Source organism: Oncorhynchus mykiss, chromosome 17 (assembly GCF_013265735.2).
Source record: "Oncorhynchus mykiss isolate Arlee chromosome 17, USDA_OmykA_1.1, whole genome shotgun sequence".
Lineage (NCBI taxonomy): Eukaryota > Metazoa > Chordata > Actinopteri > Salmoniformes > Salmonidae > Oncorhynchus > Oncorhynchus mykiss.
In genome coordinates, this window is record NC_048581.1 from 54199498 (window position 1) to 54227255 (window position 27758).

General features: G+C 40.6%; 1 protein-coding gene across 1 annotated transcript; it reads right to left on the reverse strand.

The window, feature by feature from the left end:
* Positions 1-4265: 4265 nt before the first annotated feature.
* LOC110494097 (peptidyl-prolyl cis-trans isomerase FKBP5) lies at positions 4266-27388 on the reverse strand. Its single transcript, XM_021568816.2, has 11 exons — positions 27161-27388; positions 14972-15104; positions 13803-13947; positions 13394-13536; positions 12998-13112; positions 11894-12050; positions 8001-8091; positions 7667-7750; positions 7008-7193; positions 6416-6655; positions 4266-5686 (listed from the first exon to the last, which is right to left on the reverse strand). Exons 2-11 carry the CDS (start codon positions 15074-15076, stop codon positions 5573-5575), a joined length of 1380 nt encoding a protein of 459 aa, XP_021424491.1. The 5' UTR covers positions 15077-15104; positions 27161-27388; the 3' UTR covers positions 4266-5572.
* Between the last annotated feature and the right edge of the window lie 370 nt (positions 27389-27758).

Here is a 27758-nt window from a genome sequence, read left to right on the forward strand (position 1 = left end):
TCATACCATTATGACCCTCAATGTAGCAGGTTAGGGTGATAATAGTGTTTCAAGATTTTTATGTATTTTTGTTGTTCTCGTGATCATTTTACACAAGTTCCCAGCTGCACATGATGTATTCCACCAGTATTTCACATTGTGGTCCAGTAATTGGTTGTGTCATTCCACATGTCAGGCAATCATCTGGTGTGCTTCAGCAACTTGTAATAGTAGTTCTAACAGAGATGTTAGACTCTGGTTCTAAACTCCACTGAGTTTAAAGACTAGGGGCTCTATTCCATCTGTAAAGCTGAGGTGTTACAGATTCTGCGAGAGAAATGTAAAGGTAATTTCCGATTGGACTGACACATACAGTCGTGGCCAAAAGTTTTGAGAATGACAAAAATATTAAATTTCACAAATTCCGCTGCCTCAGTTTGTATGATGGCAATTTGTATACAGTATACTCCAGAATGTTATGAAGAGTGATCAGATTAATTGCAATTAATTGCAAAGTCCCTCTTTGCCATGCAAATGAATTGAATCCCAAAAAACTTTTCCACTGCATTTCAGCTTTGCCACAAAAGGACCAGCTGACATCATGTCAGTGATTATCTTGTTAACACAGGTGTTGAGTGTTGACGAGGACAAGGCTGGAGATCACTCTGTCATGCTGATTGAGTTCGAATAACAGACTGGAAGCTTCAAAAGGAGGGTGGTGCTTGGAATCATTGATCTTCCTCTGTCAACCATGGTTATCTGCAAGGAGACACGTGCCATCATCATTGCTTTGCACAAAAAGGGCTATTGCTGACAGTAAGATTGCACCTAAATCAACCATTTATCGGATCATCAAGAACTTCAAGAAGAGAGGTTCAATTGTTGTGAAGAAGGCTTCAGGGCGCCTAAGAAAGTCCAGCAAGCGCCAGGACCGTCTCCTAAAGTTGATTCAGCTGTGGGATCGGGGCACCACCAGTACAGAGCTTGCTCAGGAATGGCAGCAGGCAGGTGTGAGTGCATCTGTACGCACAGTGAGGTGAAGACATTTGGAGGATGGCCTGGTGTCAAGAAGGGCAGCAAAGAAGCCACTTCTCTCCAGGAAAAACATCAGGGACAGACTGATATTCTGCAAATGGTATAGGGTTTTGAACTGCTGAGGACTGGGGTAAAGTCATTTTCTCTGATGAATCCCCTTTCTGATTGTTTGGGGCATCCGGAAAAAAGCTTGTCCGGAGAAGACAAGGTGAGCGCTACATCAGTCCTGTGCCATGCCAACAGTAAAACATCCTGAGACCATTCATGTGTGGGGTTGCTTCTCAGCCAAGGGAGTGGGCTCACTTACAATTTTGCCTAAGAACACAGCCATGAATAAAGAATGGTACCAACACATCCTCCGAGAGCAACTTCTCCCAACCATCCAGGAACAGTTTGGTGATAAGCAATGCCTTTTCCAGCATGATGGAGCACCTTGCCATAAGGCAAAAGTGATAACTAAGTGGCTCGGGGAACAAAACATCAATATTTTGGGCCCAGGAAACTCCCCAGACCTTAATCCCATTGTGAACTTGTGGTCAATCCTCAAGATGCGGGTGGACAAACAAAACCCACAAATTCTGACATACTCCAAGCATTGATTATGCAAGAATGGGCTGCCATCAGTCAGGATGTGGCCCAGAAGTTAATTGACAGCAAGCCAGGACAGATTGCAGAGGTCTTGAAAAAGAAGGGTCAACACTGCAAATATTGACTCTTTGCATCAACTTCATGTAATTGTCAATAAAAGCCTTTGACACTTATAAAATGCTTGTAATTATACTTCAGTATTCCATCTGACAAAAATATCTAAAGACACTGAAGCAGAAAACTTTGTAGAAATTTACATTTGTGACATTCTCAAAACTTTTGGCCACGACTGTACGGCGTTTACAGTGTATATCTCCACTAAAGCGAGAACATTGCCTTTAAATCTCAATCACACTGTAAAGATGAATTTCTGCGATGCAGATTGAAAAGAGCCCTAGGTCTTTCAGGGTCTCAGGGGAAGAAGTTGAATGGTAATTAATGAATTCACACAACATATCTCTCAGAATCTCCATTGAGAATGCCTTTTAGTCCTGGGATAGGCTTATTCTGTGTCTGGGAAACTGGCCCATTATTTCCTACCTTTTTAATACTGATTTGAAATTTCAAAGAGTAGTCAATCCAGGGAGAGACTGACAAGACATAATGCCGAAGTCATCTTAACATAAACAAGCATTTGAAAGGGTCCCTTGTTGCCCTGTTATGTTATTGCATTACAGTAAATAAAGAAGAACAGAACAGCACTGACATTGTGTGCTCCTTGCAAACTCCTTGCTCCCTGAAAATTGTCAAAGACTCCAGCCACCCTTGTCATAGACTGTTCTCTCTGGTACCACACGGCAAGCGGTACCGGAGCGCCAAACCTAGGTCCAAGAGGCTTCTAAACAGCTTCTACCCCCAAGCCAATTAGACTCCTGAACATCTAGTCAAATGGCTACCCAGACTATTCACATTCACATCACATTAACTCTACCTACTACCTCAACTGACTCTGTACCGGTTATTCTTTACTGCTCCTCTTTAATTACTTGTTACTTTTATCTCTTATTCTTATCCATGTTTTTTTTAACTGCACTGTCGGTTAGGGGCTCGTAAGTAAGCATTTCACTGTAAGGTCTAAACCTGTTGTATTAGGCGCATGTGACTAATACAATTTGATTTGAGTTCAAATATGAGGAAGCTTGACAAGTTTGTCGTTGTGTGTAAGGTAAGAAAGAATGCCTATTAAAAGTGTGCCAGTTATCAGGTTGTACAACATGCCTACAGTATGTGGTACTATGAGAGCTCTCAGTGTGACTGTGATGGGTGACAAGTTGTATTTTGTCCTATTTCCTTCAGCATTCATATGTTAAATTATAAAATATGACACTTGGACCCTTTTTGTATTTGGCATTTCAGGCCAGAAGGGAAGAGAGCTGAGAGCTTAGTGCCTGAGTATAACAAGCCTTATTTCTGGTTGAAGATATTTTACATTACCTCCACCTGAGAAATTATGGGTTCTGCTGTAAAAAAATTATACACGAGTTACAACAGGTAAAATATGACGTGAAATGAATATATAATACATCTAAGCCTTCATCAGCGACACACTATCTCATCAACTGAAATGGTGTCTGGCTTCACTTTTATTTCCATAGATACACTTTGTGTCCTACCTACAGTAAGTCCCCCTTGTTTGACACCTCAAGTAATATAGGTTTTTGTTCCACAAAAACATATTGCTAAAGAGCAACACTGGACTCATGATATTACCTAACAGATACAACATTTGGTTTAAAACTGAGTAAAAAAAAAACACAATTTCAAGTTCTCTTGGCAGGCAATTGATATGGGGGCTTTTTGACTAGGGTTTTTGTTCCTTTTTAAGTTATGTTATCTTCAAATATTTACACACAGAAGGACATCATCTTGATCCTCTGACTGAACACCATGGAGATCCAGTCACTCGTTTCACTAATGTCCCGTGGTAGACAAAGAACACTTATCACTAACAGTACAGTTGGGGTAGGGGGCAGGTGAAACTGTAAGTGTAATCTCTAATGCCTGAATTTGCAAATTTACCAGAGATAGAGTGAATACTTAATCAGTGGATGATACACAGTTTCAATAGCATCTGTGTCATGTTAATAACACTTACAGCAGGCTTCTGTACAGTGCGTGATATATAGTATTATTACACTATTAAGACTCCGTTACGCTAAGTGTAGTCCAATAACATTCATAGTTGGCTCCCCTAGAAAACAGTACAAATTGAAGGAAAGTCATTTGTATCCAAAGCATTGGTGAACAAATATTATGGATGTCATTAGCATAGAAACTCTTGATAAGGTTTTTATGCTCTGATATCTAATCCTGGCAACACTACACTTAACTCCTTACCCTGTGGCATTAATGTAGGTATAGGTAACTACCCTCCAATTACAAAAAAAACATATATTTTTAACTAGGCAAGTCAGATAAGAACAAATTCTTATTTTACAATGACAGCCTACCGCGGCAAAACCCTCCCCTAAACCGGACGACGCTGGGCCAATTGTGGGCCGCCCGATCATGGCCGGTTGTGATACCGCCCAGGATCGAACCCGGGTGTGTAGTGATGCCTCTGTCACTGAAATGCAGTGCCTTAGACCACCGCACCACTTGTGAGCCTTCAAAAACAGTGTTGGGTACAGACATTTTTAATAAAAATAAAAAAGCATACGCACAAAGATTCAATGGTTTCTTTTTATAGTGAGAGTTTAAGCCTGCCTTTCTTTTTGTAATATCAGTAAGACACCCAAGGGCCTGATGTCCAACGAATGCAAAAGCAAATGTCCAAAAATATAAAGCCCAGATTTTATCCAAATCATTGAGTGTTACTTTTCCTAAAAAGACAACATCGGTGGTTTTACAATCTTTGCTGAAGATTGAAGTGAATCATTGTCCATCATTTAACACTCTTTTAGTAGAGGGAAATAAGTGTACTAAAAGGTAAGACAGTACAGTCACCCATTCCAGAACTGGGGAGGAAGAGAACTACACAACTAGAATCTATATGCTCCAATTATCATCAGTCACATAACCCAAATTCTAACAGCGTAGATGGAAAAAAGCATTTGTCCAGGAGAGAATGAAATGTTGAAGTCAGAGAGGACTGGACAGCAGCTTGGAAAGCTGAGACTTAAAGCTTCATTAATGGACTTTCTTTGATTTTGGACTTCCCGGACAGTCAAAGAGAGTAGCAAACACATAACAGTATGTAGCATCTGCAGCATGCAATGGTCCATGAGTCTGTACTTGTTAATTCTCTATGTTCAAGAGTAAAGAGTGGGAGGTTCTTCAGCCAAAATGTCTGTGCAAATGTACTGCATGACTCATTGTCTAAACATAACTAGTCTTTTGGGACTGTGGGTGTCATGGCAACTAGGTGACGATGATGCCAGCTGTTTTGTCTGTTATAGTGGCTCAGTGTCGCACCACTGTTCCACATGGTGAAGTTAAATATATTTAGGATTCCAATTGTGAGTTTAAGCACAAGGTGTAAGGCAACCCCAGACAGCCCAACCAATAGATCAAAACAACCAAAATACAATGACACCTGTTGTTCATCTGTATGTGCAAAATGGGAAAATGCAATGCCAAGCAAAATTATATTATATTGTATTATCTTATGTGATTCATTTTGATTTGATTATCAACATAATGCAGTCTGTGGATCTGAGTTAAATTGAGGTGTGCATTTGGAGGAATTGCACAACGCATGAGGTTGAGGACAAGACCTGGACAGGATTCCATGTTATAGACTGAAGGAAGGATTGCTGTTTGGCTTGGAGCCTTCCCCACTCACGCCCTCTGTCTGTCATGCTGGGTACAGCACACATAGTGGAGGGGTAGGTAGGGGATGATGAGATCAGAGTGGACGGGTGTGGTCCAGCCCCGTCCAGTCCCTGCCTCAGACCCCTGGTCTCTGTGTGGGTAGCGAGGGGAGACCTGCCCCCCTGGCTTTGCCCTCCTCCAGACCTCCTCTGGTGCATCAGGGACAGTCCTGGCCATGGTCCTGACTCCTGCGTCGTCTCTTAATGGCCACTTGATGGTTCTCGTTCATCACTCCACTGTCCTCCCCCCTCCTCCTCTTTCCCTTCCCTGCCTGTTCAAGCACACAGATACAAAGGAGAGAGACTTGAGTAAAGAATGTTTGTGGAAGTCATGTGTAGATTTCTTCCATTGTGCTAAAATAAATAACTTGTCCTACATTTGGTTTTGGAATATGAATTAGTATAATATAAATGTTTTTGTTAATGAAGACACAACTTGATAATAGATTATGGAGTAAAAAGGAAGCATCAATGAGTGGTCCTTTGTAGCTCATTTGCTAGAGCATGGTTCTTGCCACGCCAGGATAGTGGGTTTGATTCCCAGGACCACTCATACATAAAAAAAACAATTATGCATGAGTCACTTGGATAAAAGTGTCTGCTAAATGGCATATATTATAATGAGAGAATTTGATAACAAAAATTAAAATAGATTTGCTACTCAATAATACCACTAGGTGTCAGCCTAGTACCAGTAAGCATGAATCTCTAAACCATGAACAATGGACTACAATAGGTCAGCAGCACAGCAGAGATTATTAAAATAGATAAACGTGTGATATCACATGTATCCACTTACTCAAACAGAACAGTGAACCAGGTCAGATTGTACAACTGATTACACATCCAGGCAGCATCCCAAATGGCACCATATCCCCTATATAGTGCACAACTTTTGACCAGGGCCTATAGGGCTCTGTTTAAAAGTAGTACACTATATTGGGAATAGGTTGCCATTTGGGATGGAACCCATCCAGACTGTGAAAGACGTTGATACAGACCTTGACGTCACGCTCAGCGAACTTCTGGAACATGTTGGCATAGATCTTCTTGTCCTTTTCGTGGTGTTCCCGGATATTGCGTTGACAGATGGATACTTGATCGCGTGCCGCCCGGTTGGAGGGGTTGACCTGCAGCACCAGTTTAAAGTCAGACATGGCCAGGCTGAACTCGTTACGGAAGAGACGAGCCTTTCCACGCCGGTACAGAGCCTTCTCATTCTTCTCATCCAGCTCTATCACCTGGGACATAACACACATAGATACTATATTTGTAACTATATTTGTAACATTAAGGTGTACCTACAGGGATTTATAAAGGGCGTTTATAAGTTTGAGTTAGTTTATAAAGCTGCTTAGAAAAAGTTACAGAATGGTTGAAAAGGTGGGATTGTTATTTTAATGCTTGCCAAATAGATTAATACATGTATACAACCCCAGTGACCCAGAGCAAAAAGTCATAGACAAACACAACTGTATGCTATTCCATGAACAGGTGTTAGCTGCATGCTCTGTGTGGCTTCAGTATGGTATACGTGTATATGTTTGTGGGGTTTCTCATGTGTGGTGCCAGGTATGCCAGGTGAGAGTGTACCTTGTTGCAGTTCTCCACAACCAGTGCGTACTCTCTCAGCTTCAGGTAGCACATAGCCAGGTTGAGCTGGGCAGCCAGTAGGAAGTCCTGGAGCTTCTGCTGCTCCTCCTTGCCCACACCAAACTCCATCTCCAGCCACGACACAACGCGCTGGTACTGGACCACTGCCTGAAGGTAACGCCCCGCCTACATCCAGGGACAACACATGGGCTACGTTTAGCAGGTCTCTCATACAAACGAGATTTTAGACAACATTTTCATAGTTCAAAAGCAATGTACAAAGTACAAAGAAACTGTGAACCTAATTATAGTCTCACAGTTGTGATTTTGAAGCTTTTCTTCAACAATGTGCGCTATGAGGTGTCGATTATTCAACTAGACTTTAGTAATCTGAACAATGTATAAAAAGTCACCTCTTCATAATGCACGTTGTTGAAGAACATTTTCTAATTAAATCACTCTTCCAGGTTATAATGTCGCTATTTGACTAAATAAATCGTTAAATAAATGAAAAATGTCCTTGTGAACTTGTTTGCAGGGTTCAAGTTCTGCAAGTTCACAGGGTTTGGTTCAAGTTAATGAAATATTCACACACAGATGCATCCAATAGCCATGAGATTTGTGTCTATTTTCTGAAAGACAGAGATGGCCCACCATACCTTGAAATATTGGGTCCCTTTCTGTTTGGCTGTAGCAGACAATTTCAGTTTCTCCTTCTGATCCAACTCCCAGGATTCTTTGGCCTTGGAAAGGAAACATATTGTTATGTTTCAGAAGAGGAGATTTGAGGATGACTTTCATTGAGATGATGTCTGTTTCTTCCCATTATTTTCTCCAGGGTCACTCTGCCATCATGCAATATCTAACTGAGACCCTCATTGTCTAAACTCCACCAGCTCAAATCAAATCAATCTGTTGGTATCTTCCAGGGACACTAACAGGATACTTGAACACATTGTTGTTACCTTATCTAATCCAGCAAGTATAACTCACCTTCTGAAAGTTGTTTAGAGTCACTTCATACACCAGGTCTGAGTTTGGTCCAATCTTATACTGTGCTCTACCCTCTTTCCCAAAACCATACCTACAAAAAACAAGACAGAGAGTATTGTATGGCTGACTAGTCCTGACATACACCTGTTCCATGAAAGGCAAACATAAAGTCAAGATTTGTGTATAGTGATGCTTGTTTAAAGCAGCAATCAGCTAAAACAATAACAAAGCATTCTCCCTGACCCTGTTTTGGTAAAAAGCTGAGTGATGGGGCTGGAGAAATGTAACCACTCTCAAATTCATAGATATGGATGCAAGGTCTTACCATCCATGATATCAACATTATAGTTTTAACCATGTTTTGAGGCAATGTTTGTTTACAAACATTGGAGTTCTCTTGGGGTACAACAGTTGAACTAAGCTCATGCAGTATTTATAAGTTATATTCTTCAAGAACCAATGGGTATATATCAATATCAATCATTTATAAGTCCAGAAATGTATGTAGAAACTTCAGATTGACCCCTTAAAGTCACTTTTCCAGATTTCTATTAAATATTACCCATAACTAATTACAATATGAGTGAAATAGTTTTCCTTCCAAAAAATATTTTCTATGTTGCAATGGTGTGGGCATATACTGGTCATTCAAAATAATTAATGTGAGTAGAACACTGATTGGCTAGCTCTTCCTTCTCAGGATGATGACATCATTCTCTATGAGGAACTAGCAGACATTTTTCTGTTTGATATATAAGTTTGAGGTGGGGTTTTGGATGTCTTTTTTTTATATATTTTTTATCTTGCCGAAAAATACGAGTATAGGATGAGTCAACAACATTACTTGGGTATGAGCGTATCTACCTTGTGTTGCAACAGGGACACTTCAGCAATAGGTAATGATGTAAGTTTGATACCGGAGTTTCGAGGTATGCGTTGAAATCGACAGTGTCATTTTGCAAAATGGTACTCAGCATCATCTGGATATGTATGCAACAAAAGTTCAACATTCACCTTCTGCTACCATTTCTGTGAAGCCGTTAACATATACAGTTTGACTCATTTGTTCAATAAATCCAACAGAACGCACTGCAACTGCCTCTGCAACGCAATGCTGCAAGGCAAATGCAGTGTTCCATTGGAAATGAATGTACTTCTTGTGTACCAAAATGCAAAAACACTATTGGTGTGAGTGAGGCGAAAGCAGCAAAATTTGAAGCAGTGTGCCAATGCGTGTATCAATGACATCCGAAGCTTTGTCTGCTCATGTGATTGGCGAGATCCCACTTGATTTCACAATGATTCCGAATGCTTTCGTTAATTCCAAGCTGCCTTCAAACACCGACCTCTACTGGACACAGTACTTACAAATTTGGGATTTTGTATAAAAAGTTTCACCTGACCGGTAGCTTACACCTCGATCACACCGACAGCGTCATTGCATTTTGGTACACCAGAAGTACATTCATTTCCAACGGAACACTGCATTTGCCTTGCAGCATTGCGTTGCAGAGGCAGTTGCAGTGCGTTATGTGTGGTTCTATGTTATGTTGGATTTATCGAACGTATGTGTCAAACTGTATTCGTTAACGGCTTGACAGAAATGGCATCAGAAGGTGAATGTTGAACTTTTGTTGCACACATATCCAGATGATACTGCCTACCATTTAGCCCAACAACACTGTTGGTGTGATCAAGGTCTTGGCGGATAGAGTAGGGAACAATCAGGGATGTGAGGGTGAGATCGACTCCTGATGAAGGCAAAATTGAAACCACACTTTCTGCACTGTTGTTCAAATAATTGTATTTAGTTTTAATTGTAATTATATTTAGTATAGTATAAGCTTCTGTCTTAAGCATCCTAATTAAAGCCATAAATTATTTAATTTTTTTTACACTGCTCAAAAAAATAAAGGGAAAACTAAAATAACACATCCTAGATCTGAATGAATTAAATATTCTTATGAAATACTTTTTTCTTTACATAGTTGAATGTGCTGACAACAAAATCACACAAAAATTATCGATGGAAATCAAATTTATCAACCCATAGAGGTCTGGATTTGGAGTCACACACAAAATTAAAGTGGAAAACACCCTACAGGCTGATCCAACTTTGATGTAATGTCCTTAAAACAAGTCAAAATGAGGCTCAGTAGTGTGTGTGGCCTCCACGTGCCTGTATGACCTCCCTACAACACCTGGGCATGCTCCTGATGAGGTGGCGGATGGTCTCCTGAGGGATCTCCTCCCAGACCTGGACTAAAGCATCCAACAACTCCTGGACAGTCTGTGGTGCAAAGTGGCGTTGGTGGATGAAGCGAGACATGATGTCAAAGATGTGCTCAATTGGATTCAGGTCTGGGGAACGGGCGGGCCAGTCCATAGCATCAATGCCTTCCTCTTGCAGGAACTGCTGACACACTCCAGCCACATGAGGTCTAGCATTGTCTTACATTAGGAGGAACCCAGGGCCAACCGCACCAGCATATGGTCTCACAAGGGGTCTGAGGATCTCATCTCGGTACCTAATGGCAGTCAGGCTACCTCTGGCGAGCACATGGAAGGCTGTGCGGCCCCCCAAAGAAATGCCATCCCACACCATGACTTACCCACCGCCAAACCGGTCATGCTGGAGGATGTTGCAGGCAGCAGAACGTTCTCCACGGCGTCTCCAGACTCTGTCACGTCTGTCACATGTGCTCAGTGTGAACCTGCTTTCATCTGTGAAGAGCAGAGGGCACCAGTGGCAAATTTGCCAATCTTGGTGTTCTCTGGCAAATGCCAAACATTCTGTGTTGGGCTGTAAGCACAACCCCCACCTGTGGACGTCGGGCCCTCATACCACCCTCATGGAGTCTGTTTCTGGCCGTTTGAGCAGACACTTGCACATTTGTTGCCTGCTGGAGATCATTTTGAAGGGCTCTGGGAGTGCTCCTCCTGCTCCTCCTTGCACAAAGGCGGAGGTAGCGGTCCTGCTGCTTGGTTGTTGCCCTCCTACGGCCTCCTCCACATCTCCTGATGTACTGGCCTGTCTCCTGGTAGCGCCTCCATGCTCTGGACACTACGCTGACAGACACAACAAACCTTCTTGCCACAGCTCGCATTGATGTCCCATCCTGGATGAGCTGCACTACCTGAGCCACTTGTATGGGTTGTAGACTCCGTCTCATGCTACCACTAGAGTGAAAGCACCGCCAGCATTCAAAAGTGACCAAAACATCAGCCAGGAAGCATAGGAACTGAGAAGTGGTCTGCGGTCACCACCTGCAGAACCACTCCTTTATTGGGGGTGTCTTGCTAATTGCCTATAATTTCCACCTGTTGTCTATTCCATTTGCACAAAAGCATGTGAAATTTATTTGTCAATCAGTGTTGCTTCCTAAGTGGACAGTTTGATTTCACAGAAGTGTGATTGACTTGGAGTTACATTGTGTTGTTTAAGTGTTCCCTTTAATTTTTTTTAGCAGTGTATATATGTATTAAACTTGAAGGCAAAAAAGGGAAGCAGGAATTCCAAATTTAGGCTACTGATGCCAAAAATGTACTACTGCGCCACAGAGTTTTGATAAAACCAGTGGAGAACGAAAAGTCTATCTGATAATCACACGCTGCTATTTATTGTTGACCAGCAGATGTCACTAATGTGCATTGTGAACAAATATTGAAGCTACGAGTAATTAACCGCTTTTTGGAACAATTTGGTAAAAGTGCCAAAGCCTTCAGAAATCCTCGTTTTCCCATCACTAGCGATAAGGAGTAGAATAGAGTCATCACTAGCGATAGGGAGTAGAGTAGAGTAGAGTAGAGTCACCACTAGCGATAGAGAGTAGAGTAGAGTAGAGTAGAGTAGAGTAGAGTAGAGTAGAGTAGAGTAGAGTAGAAGCTCTTACTTGGGTTTTAAGTAGAGCATGCAGCATTCTCCTTTCTGCATCTTCTCCATGGCCCTGTCTACACCCAGAGGAACGCCCATGTCCTCTGACTCGCCCACCACGAAGTGCACATCCCTGGAGTCAAACAGACGCTCTTCACAGCGACCCTCCAGGTGTACTGTGGGATACAGGAGGAAATTGGAAAATAAGATAATTTTTTGAATGGTAAATATTAATATTATTATATTTTACTTAATGGGAATGGACTGTTCAGATTGTTCAACATGTTTAGTTTGAGTGTTCAAAATGTTTTTTTTGTCTTGTTTGAGACTGTACAAAAATCTGTAAACATTTTGATCACAATAAATCTGTTCACAGTCACTAGCTAGGTTTCCATTCAATTGGCGACAGATTTGCATGTGACTATCCCCAAAATCTGAATAAATACAATATGCACATTTTCCCATCAGATATGCGTTTCCTTCTAATTGACTTGTTGCGGATAAACGGTTGTCGGTGATGACGTAGTGCACATAAAAATAACTTTGGTGATTAAATTCCCATGTACTGAATAAAAAATACAAGTTAAATGGGTTTCCATCACATTTTCAACTATGGTTTAGTCACCAAATAAATTGCGGTTATGTAGCGAATATGCCCACTCTGGTCTTGGCACGTGTGCTCTACCCAAAAATCCTGCAGATATACAGTGTGGGTAGGCTATCCAACATGGTGACGTTATTATGGACAAAATAGCGAGATTATTTTTATTTGTCAAACAGCAGCCAAGCCTCGATCATCATGTCACCAGAATAAGACCCTCGATATTTATTGTATAGGAGCCTCTATTGGAAAGGAGCGTCAAGCTTATCACCGTGCACTTTCACCACCCTGTGACGTTCATCAGAACTTATTTCATCTGTAGCCTGATAAATTAAACTGTATGCTTTCCCGAGTTGTAGTGAGAGGACCACATAGCGTATCATTGCTTGAAAAAGGTTGGATGGAAACCTGGTTAATGTGAGACAAAGCCTTTGTACCAAAAACAATTTGCATATTGATCACCAAGATCACAGTCAATTAGATCACAGTGAATGTGATAGAGAGAGAGCATGTCCACCTTACCGTGGACTGTTGATCCGTCGTTGGGGTTATTATAGCCCTCCCCTTTGACCTTTATCCTCCTTGTGATGCCGCCGTCGTCCGTCAGCACCTCGCCTTGGAAGCTCAGCAGCTCCACCTACAGGAAGTGAAGAAACGCGTAAGGACAGAATAAAATGTCACGTCACATCCATGTGTTGCCATAGCAACAGTAGCAGCAGTGGCACACTTTTAAACAACGGTAACCGAAAGATTCCATAGTGATGAAAATGATGACAGAGACAGTGTTATGTGTGCTGTTCACAATGCCGAGAGAGAATCTAGAACAATGCACAGTCAGAATATAAAGGGGAAACCTGTTACGTGCAGAGGAAGGCCTATATACCATCATCCCCTTGGTAACCACTAAGCTTTACCTACCTCAAACTGTAACATGGCGTTGGGAGGTATTTTGGGCGGGCATCCAGCTGACCCATAGGCATATGCTGGTTTACAGAGGAGCATGCACACCTCTCCTCTCTGCATAGAGGACACACCGATATCCAAGCCCTTAATCACCTGACCTGTGGAGTGATACAAAATTAGAGACATGACAAACAGATGTAGGCTACATAAGCAGTGACATATGGGCGTTACATACGGCGGATGAGTTAGATGAGTTCTTTCTTCCATACATACAGATGTCAAAAATGTAAGTATAATATAGAAGCTATATGTACAATATGTACATCTGTATGTCCTGATGACAGTTCTTCTTCAGCTGAAAAAGGTATCTGAGATGTTTAGAAACGAGTACCTCAGTAAGAGGCCGTCTCAGACTCGGACATACCCTTTCCCAGACTGAAGGTGAAGGGTTTTTTGCGTTCCATACTGGAGTCAAACTTCTTCCCATTGATTAGTTTGCCAGTGTAGTGTACTGCTACCTTGTCCCCAATCATGGGTCTGTCCCCATCCTCTCCCTGGTTTTTCACCACCTGTATAAAGAACAAATGTCAGCCCTGAGATAATCTCAACTCAGCATGCTAGTACTTGTTTCTCTAGCTAGACAGTGATGATGGTTTCTTCGTGTCACATACTTCTTTTTCATGTACCCCTATTATTATTTTTCATCCTAACAGTTAGGCATTTCTTGCAGTGCTCCGTTTTAGAGGTAACACCGAGGATGTGCTCAATACAAATGAACACTCTTGATTCTGGTGGCAGAATTATGAAGGATGCCTTTCTCTGAAGTCTCTCTGGTTACTGTGACAGGGAAGACTTTGTGTGTGTGCTTGTAATAAGTTGAGCTGCACTCCTGTATGCAGCTTGGTCTCATAGACTAGATGTAACATAGTAAAAGTAAATCTGAAACACTAAAATTAGTAGGATATGTTACGTTTGGTATGGTTACAGGCAAAAACGAAAGGAGGTGGTTGGTTGGGGTGGATGAGAAGGTGGATGAGAAGGTGTATAACGGTGAATGTTTAGCAACCCAAAGGCTGCGTGTTGGAATCTCATCACGGACAACTTTAGCATTTTATCTAATTAGCAACTTTTCAAATACTTGCTACTTTTAAGCTACTTTGCAACTACTTAGCATGATAACTAACCCTAACCTTAATCTTTTAACCTAACTCTTAACCTTAACCCAAACCTTAATCCTAACCCTTAACCCTAACCCCTAACCTAGCCATCTTAGCCTGCTAGATAACGTTAGTTTTAGCCACCTAATCACCTTCAGCAAATTGGAATTTGCAACATATATTTGAAAATTCATAACATATTGTACGTTTTGCAAATTCATAACATATAGTATGCTTCGCAAATTCGTAACATATCGTAAGAAATGGATAATGCACATCCACGAATTAATACATACCATACGAAATGTAACATGTACTAAAGGGAGGGTCTCGGTTTACATACAGAATAATACGAAATGCTCTGAGACCAGGTTGCTGTATGTCAAGACAGAGTTTGTCCCTTACAGAGGAGGTTGGGAATGAGGTTGAAGCCTACCTTGAGAACTCCCTCGTCTCTGCTAGGAGTGACGTCGATGCCCTTGGCAGCAAAGACCACAGCAGGAGACTGGTCATCCATGGACTGGTCCTTATCGGTGGTCATATCTGCATCTGGGCATGCCACTCTAACCCTGCACAAAAGAGTCACACACACATGGTTTATAACTGGGATGCGCACCAACGTAATAACAGACTCACAAAATCCCACCAACACATAAATACCCCTTAAAAAAGGCCTTCCAGAACCACCTGAATGTCAATTAAACTGTAATCAATTATACGCATATGCTTTAAGTAGGTAAATGTGTTAGCTATGCTATATCTCTGACATTCTGTGAGTGAGGGAATTACATTTCTAACCTCTCAACTCTGTTTCTTCTTCATTCTGATAACATGCATGAGCTGACGCAGTGTATGTAGAGGTGCTGACTAACAGAGAGTAAACTCTGTGCCGTTACTTATTTTGAGACTTGCAGCACAGTACATTTTTGGGAGACGGTTGAAGAGCCAAACAAGCTTTCTGATGATGAGCTACAGAAATAATATCCTCATATGCCTCAACGACCAACCTTCTCCCAGCCCACAGTACATTATGCTAACTCTGGGAATTTGCTACCATCATACTAATGTCAAGACTCCAGTAAACATGCTGGTTCATAGCAGTATACTAAGCCCACATTCACTTTTGACAATGTCGAAGGTTTCATTTCAACCAAAACTGCAATGTGGTAACCTATTTAAGCAGTAGCTTGTTTTTTCCCATGGTCAAATTTTTTAAAAGTATTTCTTCTTCATTCTGAAAAAAACTGGGCCGTGAAATATGAGATCTGATGGTGCAACAGTGCCGCCACTCTTTGTGAGACCATCGTTGTTGGGTACTGTTGAATAGCTTTCTGGTGATGAGCACATTATAATATTATCCTGATGTCTTCCTTTAGCAGCCTTTATCTCGCAAACCACAGTACATCATTTAAACACATTTGAATTCATACCATAATACTAGTGTCATGTGTGCAGTGGATGTAGGTCTGACCTAACTAACTGTAATACAAAATTCTCAGCTTTGCACACTCTTGGCATTCTTCTTGGCATTCTCTCAACCCCCATCCTCCCCGTTCCAGAAGAAGACGTGTATGTGCACAAATGGCAGTAGTTTGTAAATAAAGTCACCTGGATCTGTTCAAGTTATGTACCTCCTCCTCTGGAAGCAATGTTTAAGTTACAAATTCCAACAAATATTTAATGAATGGGTGACAATTTGCATGACAACCAACTAAGAATTAGTTGAAAAGCCAGTAGCAATCTTAATGAATATTCTGTTACCACCACCTGTTGCATCTTATCACAAGTTAAGATAAGATAAAAATGTACTTTATCCAGTCCGGGAAATTAGCTTAGGGCCTGGTACCATGCCTTAGGACATGAGAAAATTGTCGTAGTCACAATCAGCCATGACGCTATGTGTCTGCTATCTAAAGAACGCTGAGGTATTAAAAGTGTGTTATAGAAATCTCAGGTCCTCCATATGCTGTCTTGCTATCATATTTGCCATTTTAACCTTTACCATGTCAATGTTGATTTTGGAACGTCTTTATCTGTTTTTATCTTTAGCCTGGCTGTGAACTATGGACTAACTTTTAAGATATAACGTTGACGCTATTACAGTTTTTCTCAATTGCTGAAACACAATTTCTCAAACCTTGCTCCATTTCCTGAAAACAGTAAACACAAAACCTCATCTTCAAGCACTATTTACATAACCTCTGACTCCTCTTGCAAAATTAAACATTCACCTCAAAACAGTTTTACCTGTGTTCAAAATCAAACACTGCTCTCAAATCATAAACAAAGTGATCAAAATGATATACACTCTCAAGCAGTCAGTAAACAATACACCGAAAAATAGAAAACACATTGTTCAAAACATACAATTCTCAGGGAGAAGTACATTTTTAATCTAAAAAAATATTCATATTTTTACGTCATTGTCTTTTGGTGAACATGTTCTATCATAGTAGCTCAAAATTGATCAGGAATTACTACTCTGCTTTGCTCTTTGCAATTTTGTTTTTATTCTTCCTCCTCCTTGTACCCCTATTTTTACAGTACTGTACCCTGCATCTCACAAACTTGTCCTTTGTCTCTGTGATACTGTAATTCTTGTTCTTTGTTGATATGAACCTGCAACCAGTCAAAATCTATTGAGCAGTCAGTACTGTTAATAAATGGAAAGCACAATGTTCAGGGCCATACAATTTGTCCATTGTACAGTATACAGCCTACAATGCACTGTACTACAGTATCCAGTCTCAGACTTTCTCCTTCCCACCTTCAACAACCTGTTTGCTCTCTGAACTGGTTTATATTGGTTGTGTCGCATCATTTGAAACAGGTTAAATACATTTTGAGTGGTTGTGTTCAATCAATGATATGTGTTCTCTATTTGTATTTGATTGTTGCCACTCGTGTTTACCAGTATGGATGACATGTGCATTAGAGTGCAGAATGTGTTTTGAGAATGAGAATGTGTTTAGAGTTTTGCTGAAAAGTCGAAGTGAGATCTGCAAATTGTGTTTTACCATGTGAAATTGTTTAAGGTATTGACAACAGACTGCATAATTAGCTAAATGAGTCCAGGCAACTGAGAACTTTGTTCAGCCAATGGGTTTTAGTGTTTTAGCAATTGAGAAAAACTGTAAGCTTCAGTGTTTTCTGTGACGTTGGGTATTATGCCCTATTGACCCATTTTACTGTAAATAAATTATCAATACATTGTTTATTTAATACAATTATCGAGTCATTGAATATTGATTCATCTGTTCTGACATATGATGACATTTTATGGGGATAGACAATCTTATGTTGAATAAAATTGTCAAAATGTGAAAACTATGAAGGGATCTAATATCAGATGGTGTCGGCTATTTAAAATCAAGGCAGAAACATTTTCTTAAAAATGTCTTCAATTGAAGCGGACTGAGGAACACGATGAAACATGCACAGTAGAATCACTGTAACACTTAATTCTGCACAGTTTGTAATGTCATCGTTTCACCATACCTCAGAAAACAGAACAAAACATTTAAAAACATGATGCTAGCCCAACACTTATCTAAAATATCTAACAGCTAATTGAACAACTTGCACCATACTGTTAAACAAACGTGAAACAGATTTAAACCATCAACATAACCTTGATGCTTAGCTAATTCATTCATTCAACTTTGTTGCTGTTGACTTCTCTTGCTCAATGAATACAAATAGCCCATTGTAAGCTAACAAATCAAACATCCCAAGTGGACTTTGAGTCTTTCAATGTCATTACAGCATGCCATGACACCCACCATCCCACTGTTCTGAAATTGTTTCTGTAGTTAGAAACAGGTACGCTTGGCATTCCTAAAACACTATTTTGTAGAAATTACATTGTATATCTGAGAAATTATGCTAATTGTTGCACCCAAATTTCCCATTTTAATTTATAGGATTCAGATAATATTCAATAAATATAGTACCTATCATCCGATTTGGACCAAACCTCTTCCTACCAATAAGTAAAGGTGTCCACATTCATCCCAGCCGAAACAGTTCGGAAGAGTTTGTGCATATATTATGATGACATTTTGCAACGTTTTTGTTCGTTTTTTTGGGCAGTTCGGGCACATTATTTTCAGGAGGCAAGCCAAAGTTCGGAGCCAAAGTCACGCCTCGTTGTTGGTGATTGGTGAACAGTAGGGATTCTTCAATAATGTCTTTGTTGTCAAATTGTTTCATTGAGAAACACTGCACCAAACATCTTAGATAGATGTAAAATTGCACGACTAAGATCTCCCTGGCAAAAACATCCAAATGAATGACAGATTTCTTGAGTTATCGTAGATTCATTCTGACTGTTTTGAGGAAGTGTATACTGGCTATGCCCTCTCAAAATGGACAAACAGTACTATTGCCGTTTTTCTCATTTTTCAAGCGAAGGTCTTTTAAGGGAGTATGCAAGCACACTCGTTCAGTTCGGCTAGAAGAGTTTGGCTAGGCGCCAGCCGTACTGAAGCATGCTGACGCCTTAAGACATAAGGAATCCCCAAAAATGGTCAAAAACCTGCCACTGACTTGCTGGTTACTTTTGTTTGGCTCATGATGAAAACACATTTTGTGTGTCATCCTCACAAATCAAGCCAGTCCTCCATGAAAGCAAATCAGTCTGTCCTTCTTTTACGCTTAATCTTTATCCAGGAAACGGGCCCTTTGTCAGTGGTTTATTCCCTTCATAAAAGGTCTATATTAATTACTGTTAGACCATTCCTGGTGAACAAGCAAACCATTAGGCTACAGCAGTTCTACTAGTTTCATTGTTATGGTCTCTAATGGGCTTCAATGGTGAAAGTCCCAAACACACAATGTATACTGTTTTGCAATTGTAATGGTATTGGGTTGCATTGAGTTTAAGGGTAAATGTCACTTTCACAATACATATAAATCTGTTTCCTGATAATTGTATTGAAAACAAAGTCATGCAATTACTTATTTGAGTAGGGTTGTCACAACATTTTAGTCCCTAGCCCATTTCTACATCAAAGGTTTTATGCTTGTAGGTAAAGTGTTCAAATAAGAATTGCATAGGGATAGCCCTCACAGAGAGCGACCACTTGTTGGACTATTCAAGGAGAGTTGGGTTGAAGCTACTATAAGGACACACTGAATTGCTTTCATGGAGGACTGGCTTGAATTGTGAAGATGACGCACACAATTCATTTTCATAATGAGCTAAATCTATTGGTTTTCTACCCAAAGCTGCAAATGAAATTGTGAAATTGTGTGTAAACACAAGAGACCAGCAAAATGAATAGAGTGTGGCTGTAGAGCCAGAATAGTAGCACCTAGTGGTCAAAACCTGGTACTTTCACACTATATTTATTGAATTTTATCTGAATATTATCTGTCCAATTTGGGTGCAATCAATTAGCTTAATTTCTCAGTTCAAGTTATATTTCAACAAAATAATGTTTCAGGAATGCCATTGTATCTGTTAATAACTACATAAACGATTTCAGAACAATCTGAGATGGTGGGTGTCAAAGTCCTTCTTTCTTGTGCTTTTTGAGGTGGAACAACCCCTTTGTCATATAGGAAATAACAGCACATAATTGGCTGACTATGAGTGGCCCTCCACAGACATCCACAGTGAAGTCACACACACAGCTGATACCAATTCTCTCCCTACACTTTCCACTTGGCCCTAACCAATTATGTATATAAACCCTGGATTGCCGATGCAATGTATTGGCAACAGAGAGTCTTTGAAGCCACTGGTCGGCCATTTTGGTACTCTCCAGAAGTAGTCCTCCATAGGAATGAATGGAATTCTACAGTATTTAAATTCAATGTTTTAGTGACAAAATTACATGTATTTAAGTGTAGTGGCGAGAGAAACATTAGTACTTTCAAAAAATTATACTTTAAAGTGGCAATCAGCAGTAAAAACAATAACAAAACACCCTCCCCACCCCTGTTTTGGTGAAAAGCTGAGGGACGGAGCTGGAGAAATGTAACCACTCTCAAATTCATAGACAGAGCTATGGATGCAAGGTCTGACTATCCATGAAATTAAAATGATAGTTTTAACCACATTTTGAGGCTATATAGTGTTTGTTTACATTTACTTTATTACATTGAAGAAAAATAATTATATGTTGGTTTCTCATGGGGTTTGACAGCTCATGGAAAAAAAAGCTATATTTTTCAAGAATCAATTAATTGCTAAGTAAAAAAAATGGATATGGTATAATGCCTTCCTTTACTTTTTCCACATTGTGTACAGCCTGAATTAAAAATGTATTTAATTGAGATTTTGTGTGACACAACACCCCATAATGTCAAAGTGGAATTTTGTTTGTAGAACATTTTTGAAATTAATAAAAAATGAAAAGCTGAAATGTCTTGAGTTGTGTGTCGATTGGTGAGAGAAAAAAAAATCTATTTAATCAATTTTGAAATAAGGCTGTAAATGAACTAATTTGGAAGGTGTATGTATGCTTTCTGAAGGCACTGTAACTTCCTCTTTAAGGGCAAATGTTTTATATATATATATATATATAGGTGTGCTCCGCACATTGGCTAACCGGGCTATCTGCATTGTGTCCCACCCGCCACCAGCCAACCCCTCTTTTCCGCTACTGCTACTCTCTGTTCATCATATATGCATAGTCACTTTAACCATATCTACATGTACGTACTACCTCAATCAGCCTGACTAACCGGTGTCTGTATGTAGCCTCGTTACTTTTATAGCCTCACTACTGTTTATAGCCTGTCTTTTTACTGTTGTTTTATTTCTTTACCTACCTATTGTTCACCTAATAACTATTTTGAACTATTGGTTAGAGCCTGTAAGTAAGTATTTCACTGTAAGGTGTAAGGTGTTGTATTCGGCGCACATGACAAATAAACTTTGATTTGATTTGATATATATATTCATGCTTAATTTATATAATCTAATTAAAAGAATGCATGAAGGTGTATGTAATAGAATAAATGTGGCAAGTGTAGACGATAATAAATGCTTTTCTATAGCTTCCAAAATAATTTTTACAATGGTGGGTGAGTGCCAAGATGGAGGCAGGGTGGCTTCAAAACAGCGCCCCCTGTCAGTCATAGTGGGGGTTTTTTTCATTATTATTTCACCTTTATTTAACCAGGTAAGCTAGTTGAGAACAAGTTCTCATTTGCAACTGCGACCTGGCCAAATAAAGCATAGCAGTTCGACACATACAATATTTGTAGATGTAGCAGCTGACACAGTTGATCTGTTGGCCCCCTAGATACCAAGTGAGCTGCTTCACTGCTGGTCTAGACAATCCATGCCAAACATGATAAACTAAATTAATTGGCTTACTATTAATCATTGTGCTCAGTCTTCCCTCCATACATCTATTCCACCACTCTACCCCTTCATCGCCTCCCCTGACACATCTCTGCGTCTTTCTTTACCCCTCGCTCTCACATTTCACGTTTCGTTCAACTTCATCTCTTCCTCTTTCCGATGGAGAGTACCTAACTGGGTACTGGTGCTATTGTTCATAACATACAGAAGTGCCTGTGGGCGCGCAAACACAAACACTCTATCTCTCTCATACACACACACATACTCTCTCACTCCATCTCTCTCATACAACCCCATATACTCTCTCACTCCATCTCTCTCATACACCCACACATACTCTCTCACTCTCTCTCATACACACACATATTCACCCTCTCTCGCTCACACACACACGCACGCACGCACACACGCACACACACACACACACACACACACACACACACACACACATCACACAAACAGATTTGATGCTTAATTTAGGTCTACAGTAAAAACAGGTTTTTAGAAATGTTTGCAAAAGTATTAAAAATAAAAAACAGAAATGGCTTATTTACACAAGAATTTAGACCCTTTGCTATGAGATTCGAAATTGAGAAATTGATCATCCTTGAGATGTTTATACAACTTGAATGGAGTCCACCTGTGGTAAATTCAATTTGTTGGCCATGATTTGGAAAGGCACACACCTGTCTATATAAGGTCTCACAGTTGACAGGGCATGTCAGAGCAAAAACCAAGCCATGAGGTCGAAGGAATTGTCCGTAGAGCTACAAGACAGGATTGTGTCGAGGCACAGATCTGGGGAAGGGTAGCAAAACATCTCTACAGCATTGAAAGTCCCCAAGAACATAGTGGCCTCCATCATTCTTAAATGGAAGAAGTTTGGAACCACCAAGACTCTTCCTAGAACTGGCCACCAGGCCAAACTGAGAAATCTGGGGAGCAGGCCCTTGGTCATGGAAGTAACCAAGAACTCGATGGTCACTCTGACAGAGCTCCAGAGTTCCTCTGTGGAGATGGGAGAACCTTCCAGAAGGACAACCATCTCTGCAGCACTCCACCAATCAGGCCTTTAAGGTAGAGTGGCCAGATGGAAGCCACTCCTCAGTAAAAGTCACATGACAGCCCTCTTGGTTGCCAAAAAGGCACCTAAAGGACTCTCAGACCATGAGAAGCAAGATTTTCTGGTCTGATGAAACCAAGATTGAAGTATTTAGCCTGAATGCCAAGTGTCACGTCTGGAGGAAACCTGGCATCATTCCTACAGTGAAGCATGGTGGTGGCAGCATCATCATGTTATGGAGATGTTTTTCAGCGGCATGGACTGAGAGACTAGTCAGGATTGAGAAAGATGAACAGAGAAAAGTACAGAGAGATCCTTCTCCACAGTGCTCAGGACCTCAGACTGGTGCGAAGGTTCACCTTCCAACAGGACAACAACCCTAAGCACACAGCCAAGACAACGCAGGAGTTGCTTCCTGACAAGTGGCCAGCCAGAGCCCGGACTTGAACCCGATCCAACATCTCTGGAGAGACCTGAAAATAGCTGTGCAGCGGCGCTCCCCATCCAACCTGACAGAGCTTGAAAGGATCTGCAGAGAAGAATGGGAGAAACTCCCCAAATAAAGGTGTGCCAAGCTTGTAGTGCCATACCCAAGAAGAAAAGAGGATGTAGTCGCTGCCAAAGGTGCTTCAGCAAAGTACTGAGTAAAGGGTCTGAATACTTATGTAAATGTGATATTTAAATTTTTTATTTGTAATAAATTTGCAAACATCATTATAGGCTATTGTGTGTAGATTGATTAGGGGGGAAAACAATTGAATCCATTTTAGAATAAGGATATAAAGTAAGAAAATGTGGAAAAGTCAAGGGATTGGAACACTTTCCGAATGGACTGTATGTAAGAATTGTTCTCACATACGTCAAAATTATATAAGTAGCGTGTAATCACTTGCCATTGTTAACGGAAACATCAATAACCATAGTAATAAAGCTTAAAATGATCATTCTTTTCTGGGACTGGGGCATTTCTTAATATGGAATGGACATCACTTCTAAGAAAAGTTGGAACGGAACATCATGTTCTAGGAGCTGTAACGTTATAGCTTTCACATTGACAGGGCCAAATGTATTAACACACACACACACACAAATACACACCAATAACATGTAAGAATAATGAGTTGATTTAATGATCTAGTAAAATAATTATGAATATAAACCTAAAATATGAGTGGCTCTGTGTGGGGGAATGAATGTATCCCAGTGTGTCGGTCTGTCTGACTCTGTCCACCTCTGTGTCTGTGTCTGCCTCTGTCCATCTCTGTCTGTGTTCATTTGCGCAGTAGTGTATGTGCGTGTGTATGTGTGTGTCCATCTGGGGTGTGTATGTGTCTGTCTATGTGTGTGTGTCTGCGCAGTGTGTTTGTAAGACTGTGTGTGTGTGTGTGTGTCTGCGCAGAGTGTATGTGTGTGTGTGTGTGTGTGTGTAGAGTGTGTGGGGGGGAACACGATGTTCCTTCTGTTCTGAGTTCCTGGCACAATCTGATGGTGTTCACCAATCTGAAACCTACTCAGTCAGAACACAGCATCTGCTTCGGATGGCAATACCCAAGTAGGCTCCCCTCAACACAAATAGAGACTAACGCACATTACATCATTTTTTAATTGTGGAAATGCTAGGACTGACGCAGAATTTTTTTTATAATTGATTTAAATTATTGCTGAAATGTCCAATCTGACTTTGGAGGGGGGAAAGTCAGAATTCTAAATATTAGAAGTACTCTGTAAAAAAACATTTGAACACAGGCTATGGTACTCTAATAACTGAATGTGTAATGTAACTGTTAGTAATTATGTACCACAGTATTAAATCCAATCACCAGTCATTCAGAATGCTTGTGCATGTGTCTTTAACTTCATCTTTATGATGAGGAAATGTAAACCATCTGGGTATAGAATTATCCATATAAGTTACAGCTGTGGTAGAGCCAGCAGCGCGTCTCTTAGTCAGAGGGAGCGTGGAACTCAGAGACCCTGTGGAGAAATACAGGGACGGAACACAACAAAGCCGAGAACATTCAGTCCTGAGAGCTCCAGCAGCACAGTCACTTCACAGATACACATTGTGCCTCAAAGCACTTTATCACAAGTCAATGCTTCACGCTAATCCACATATAAAGAGCAGCGCCAGATAAACTGGACACACTGTCTGGCTGTCCTGGGTGACAAAGACTGACGTGGTAACAGAGTGGGATACTGTCTGAAAGAACAGGACATTGTCTACAAGAACAGGACATTTTCTGTCATAGTGGATATTGTCTAACATAGGCTAAGTAGACATTGTCGGTCCTGGGGAGAGGGACACTGTCTGCCATGGTTCAAAGAAGGAGTTATGTGAAAAATATTCATGAAATATTGTAGGACAAATGAAGTTGACAAGAAAAAAGCCCATTTACTATTAAAACAAAATTAATTGGAAATATAGCCCTCGTCGGGGTGTTCTACGGAAGTGCTTGGCCCTTTAGAAAGCTTTTCCTAGCGGTTTTAGTTTAATTTCTCTGATTTAATACGACACAATAAGAAGAGTGTTGGTTTTAATTATACACACTTATTTTACAAGTCAACTTCCATTGTCCTCCAAGACTTGCTGAAATTTACACATTTCTAATTTGATATTTTATTAAGCACCTTGGTTGGAAAGAAAGCTAGGTAGCAGCAGAGTACCCTTTCATCTAGAAGCAGGGAATGGGGTCTGATATGTAATGACATGGGCATTATATGACCCGAGGTAAGAGGTATCTGTGCTGCTAAGTCAATACTGTCTGGACTCGTTTCATTCAGGGCGATCACTGGATGCCATTTCTTGGAAATGCTCTCTTTTTCTCTCTGACTCTCTCTCTCCAACGCTCTCTCTCTCTGATTTATTTCCACAGGGTCACGTCGTCACATCTATCCGTACCATACCACTCTTGGCCCCATAATCATAGAGCGTCTAAGAGTAGAAGTGCTGATAAAGGATTAGTTTACCCTTAATAATGAATACAATTAAATGGACAGGTTGGTGGGACCTAATCCTAGATCAGTACTCACACTCTGAGATTTTATGAATATGGGCCAAGTCCTCAATCTGACTGCCAGCTTTTACCACCATAAAATACTGAAGACGTGTACCCAATGCCATGTACTCTACCACAGAACCAACCTACCTGCCCCCACAACATTGGCAGATAGATAGGAAGGCTAAAATGCAGTAAACCATTATGTGGCCAAGCAGACCTTGGGAGGAAACCTTGGTCTGATAATACTGAGGGTACTGTATGTCCACGTAAACCCCCACACATAACAAGCCTTGAACATGTGCTGCAATAAACGCCTTGGTTGCCTTCCAACATGCAACCTGTAATTGTATATACATGTATTGTGGCGCAAAGAAAATGGCAGATACATGTATTTCTAACAATGTTCTAGTTCATATCTCTTCTGCTCAGTCTTCCAGTTAATAGCTAGACTGAAACAAGAAATGTATAAAATCATGTTTGTTTTTTTTCCCAAAGGAGAGTCACACCTATATGCTATGATTCATTCACTGCATCGCCAATGGTTCTGGAGATACATGTTGAGTAAATGTAACATAAACATTAATTGCAATTTCTTAATTGCCTGTAATAAGAAGACATGGGGCTACATTTTCATTTTAGGTCAATTTGATTTACCTTTAATGAAATTGAAAATATGAATTGAGAGTAAGACATTAGATACATTATTCACAGTGTGTGTGTGTGTGTGTGTGTGTGTGTGTGTGTGTGTGTGTGCGTGTGTGTGTGCGTGCGTGTGTGTGTGTGCGTGCACCTCTTTGTGTTTCTGACTGTGTGTGCATGTGTGTAAGAGAGAAAGAACCGAAAATTATAAAGAGCTATCCTTTATAATAGCATTTGATTAAAACCTTCATTGGATGTAAATTCAATCCACTCTTATTAAAAAACAATGACAAGCGATAAGTAGAGGAATAGAAGTGAGCATGATATCCACATGTATCTGGAAAATAAGCCTAGAACACATCTTAATAGAGTTGAACACTGATTCTAAATAAGACAAACATGCTGAATCATAAGTATATAAAATTTAAACTTTTAGGTATTTTATTATCTATTTATTCTGAGGCACCTGAATGTTTAACCGGGTACAATTGGAAACAATGTAACTCGATTTCTACTCGGTCATGCTGTTTAAAATATACCCAATAAATCAAGCCAATTACACTTTTTCGATAAAATAATAAGAAATAGGCTAAAGCTGTAACTTACCTATTTATAATTTTTATTTTCTCTTCTTCTGTTGCTCGTGTGCTATAACTTCAGCCGGTGTATCACTATACTGGTTCTGCAACGCACGTAAGCACGGTGATTTCAAACCCGCCCTCTCATAACCAACCAGGGTACTTAATGTTCTGTTTTTTACAGTCGAAACCCCCCGGCACTAGTGACGACCAACACGCGAGTTTGAGCCACATGGAGAAGAGAATTGAAATGACACTGTGAAGAAGGTGGAGGGAACTGGGGGTTGGGGGGGGGGGGGGGGGGGGGGGGGGGGCATTTAGTGTACAAATTAAGGGCAGGTCTTGGAAAGTGGCCACAAAGTAACACAATGTTCCGGCTGTACTGTAGCTGCGCTCTGGTGAGGACACAGTGTTCTAGTAGACACCCTGACCCTTTAACCAGTTCTGTGCCGAGCGCCGCCGCAGCTCGCGCAGCTCAGCACTGCTACCCGGAACAGTCTGTACAGCAGCAGTGTACTCATGGACTGTCCTCGATTACGAACGGAACATTTCACAGATTTCAGAATGGTTCCATGCTTTATTGGAGGACAGATAGGATAGGTGCGCCATCTGGATTGGAATAATTT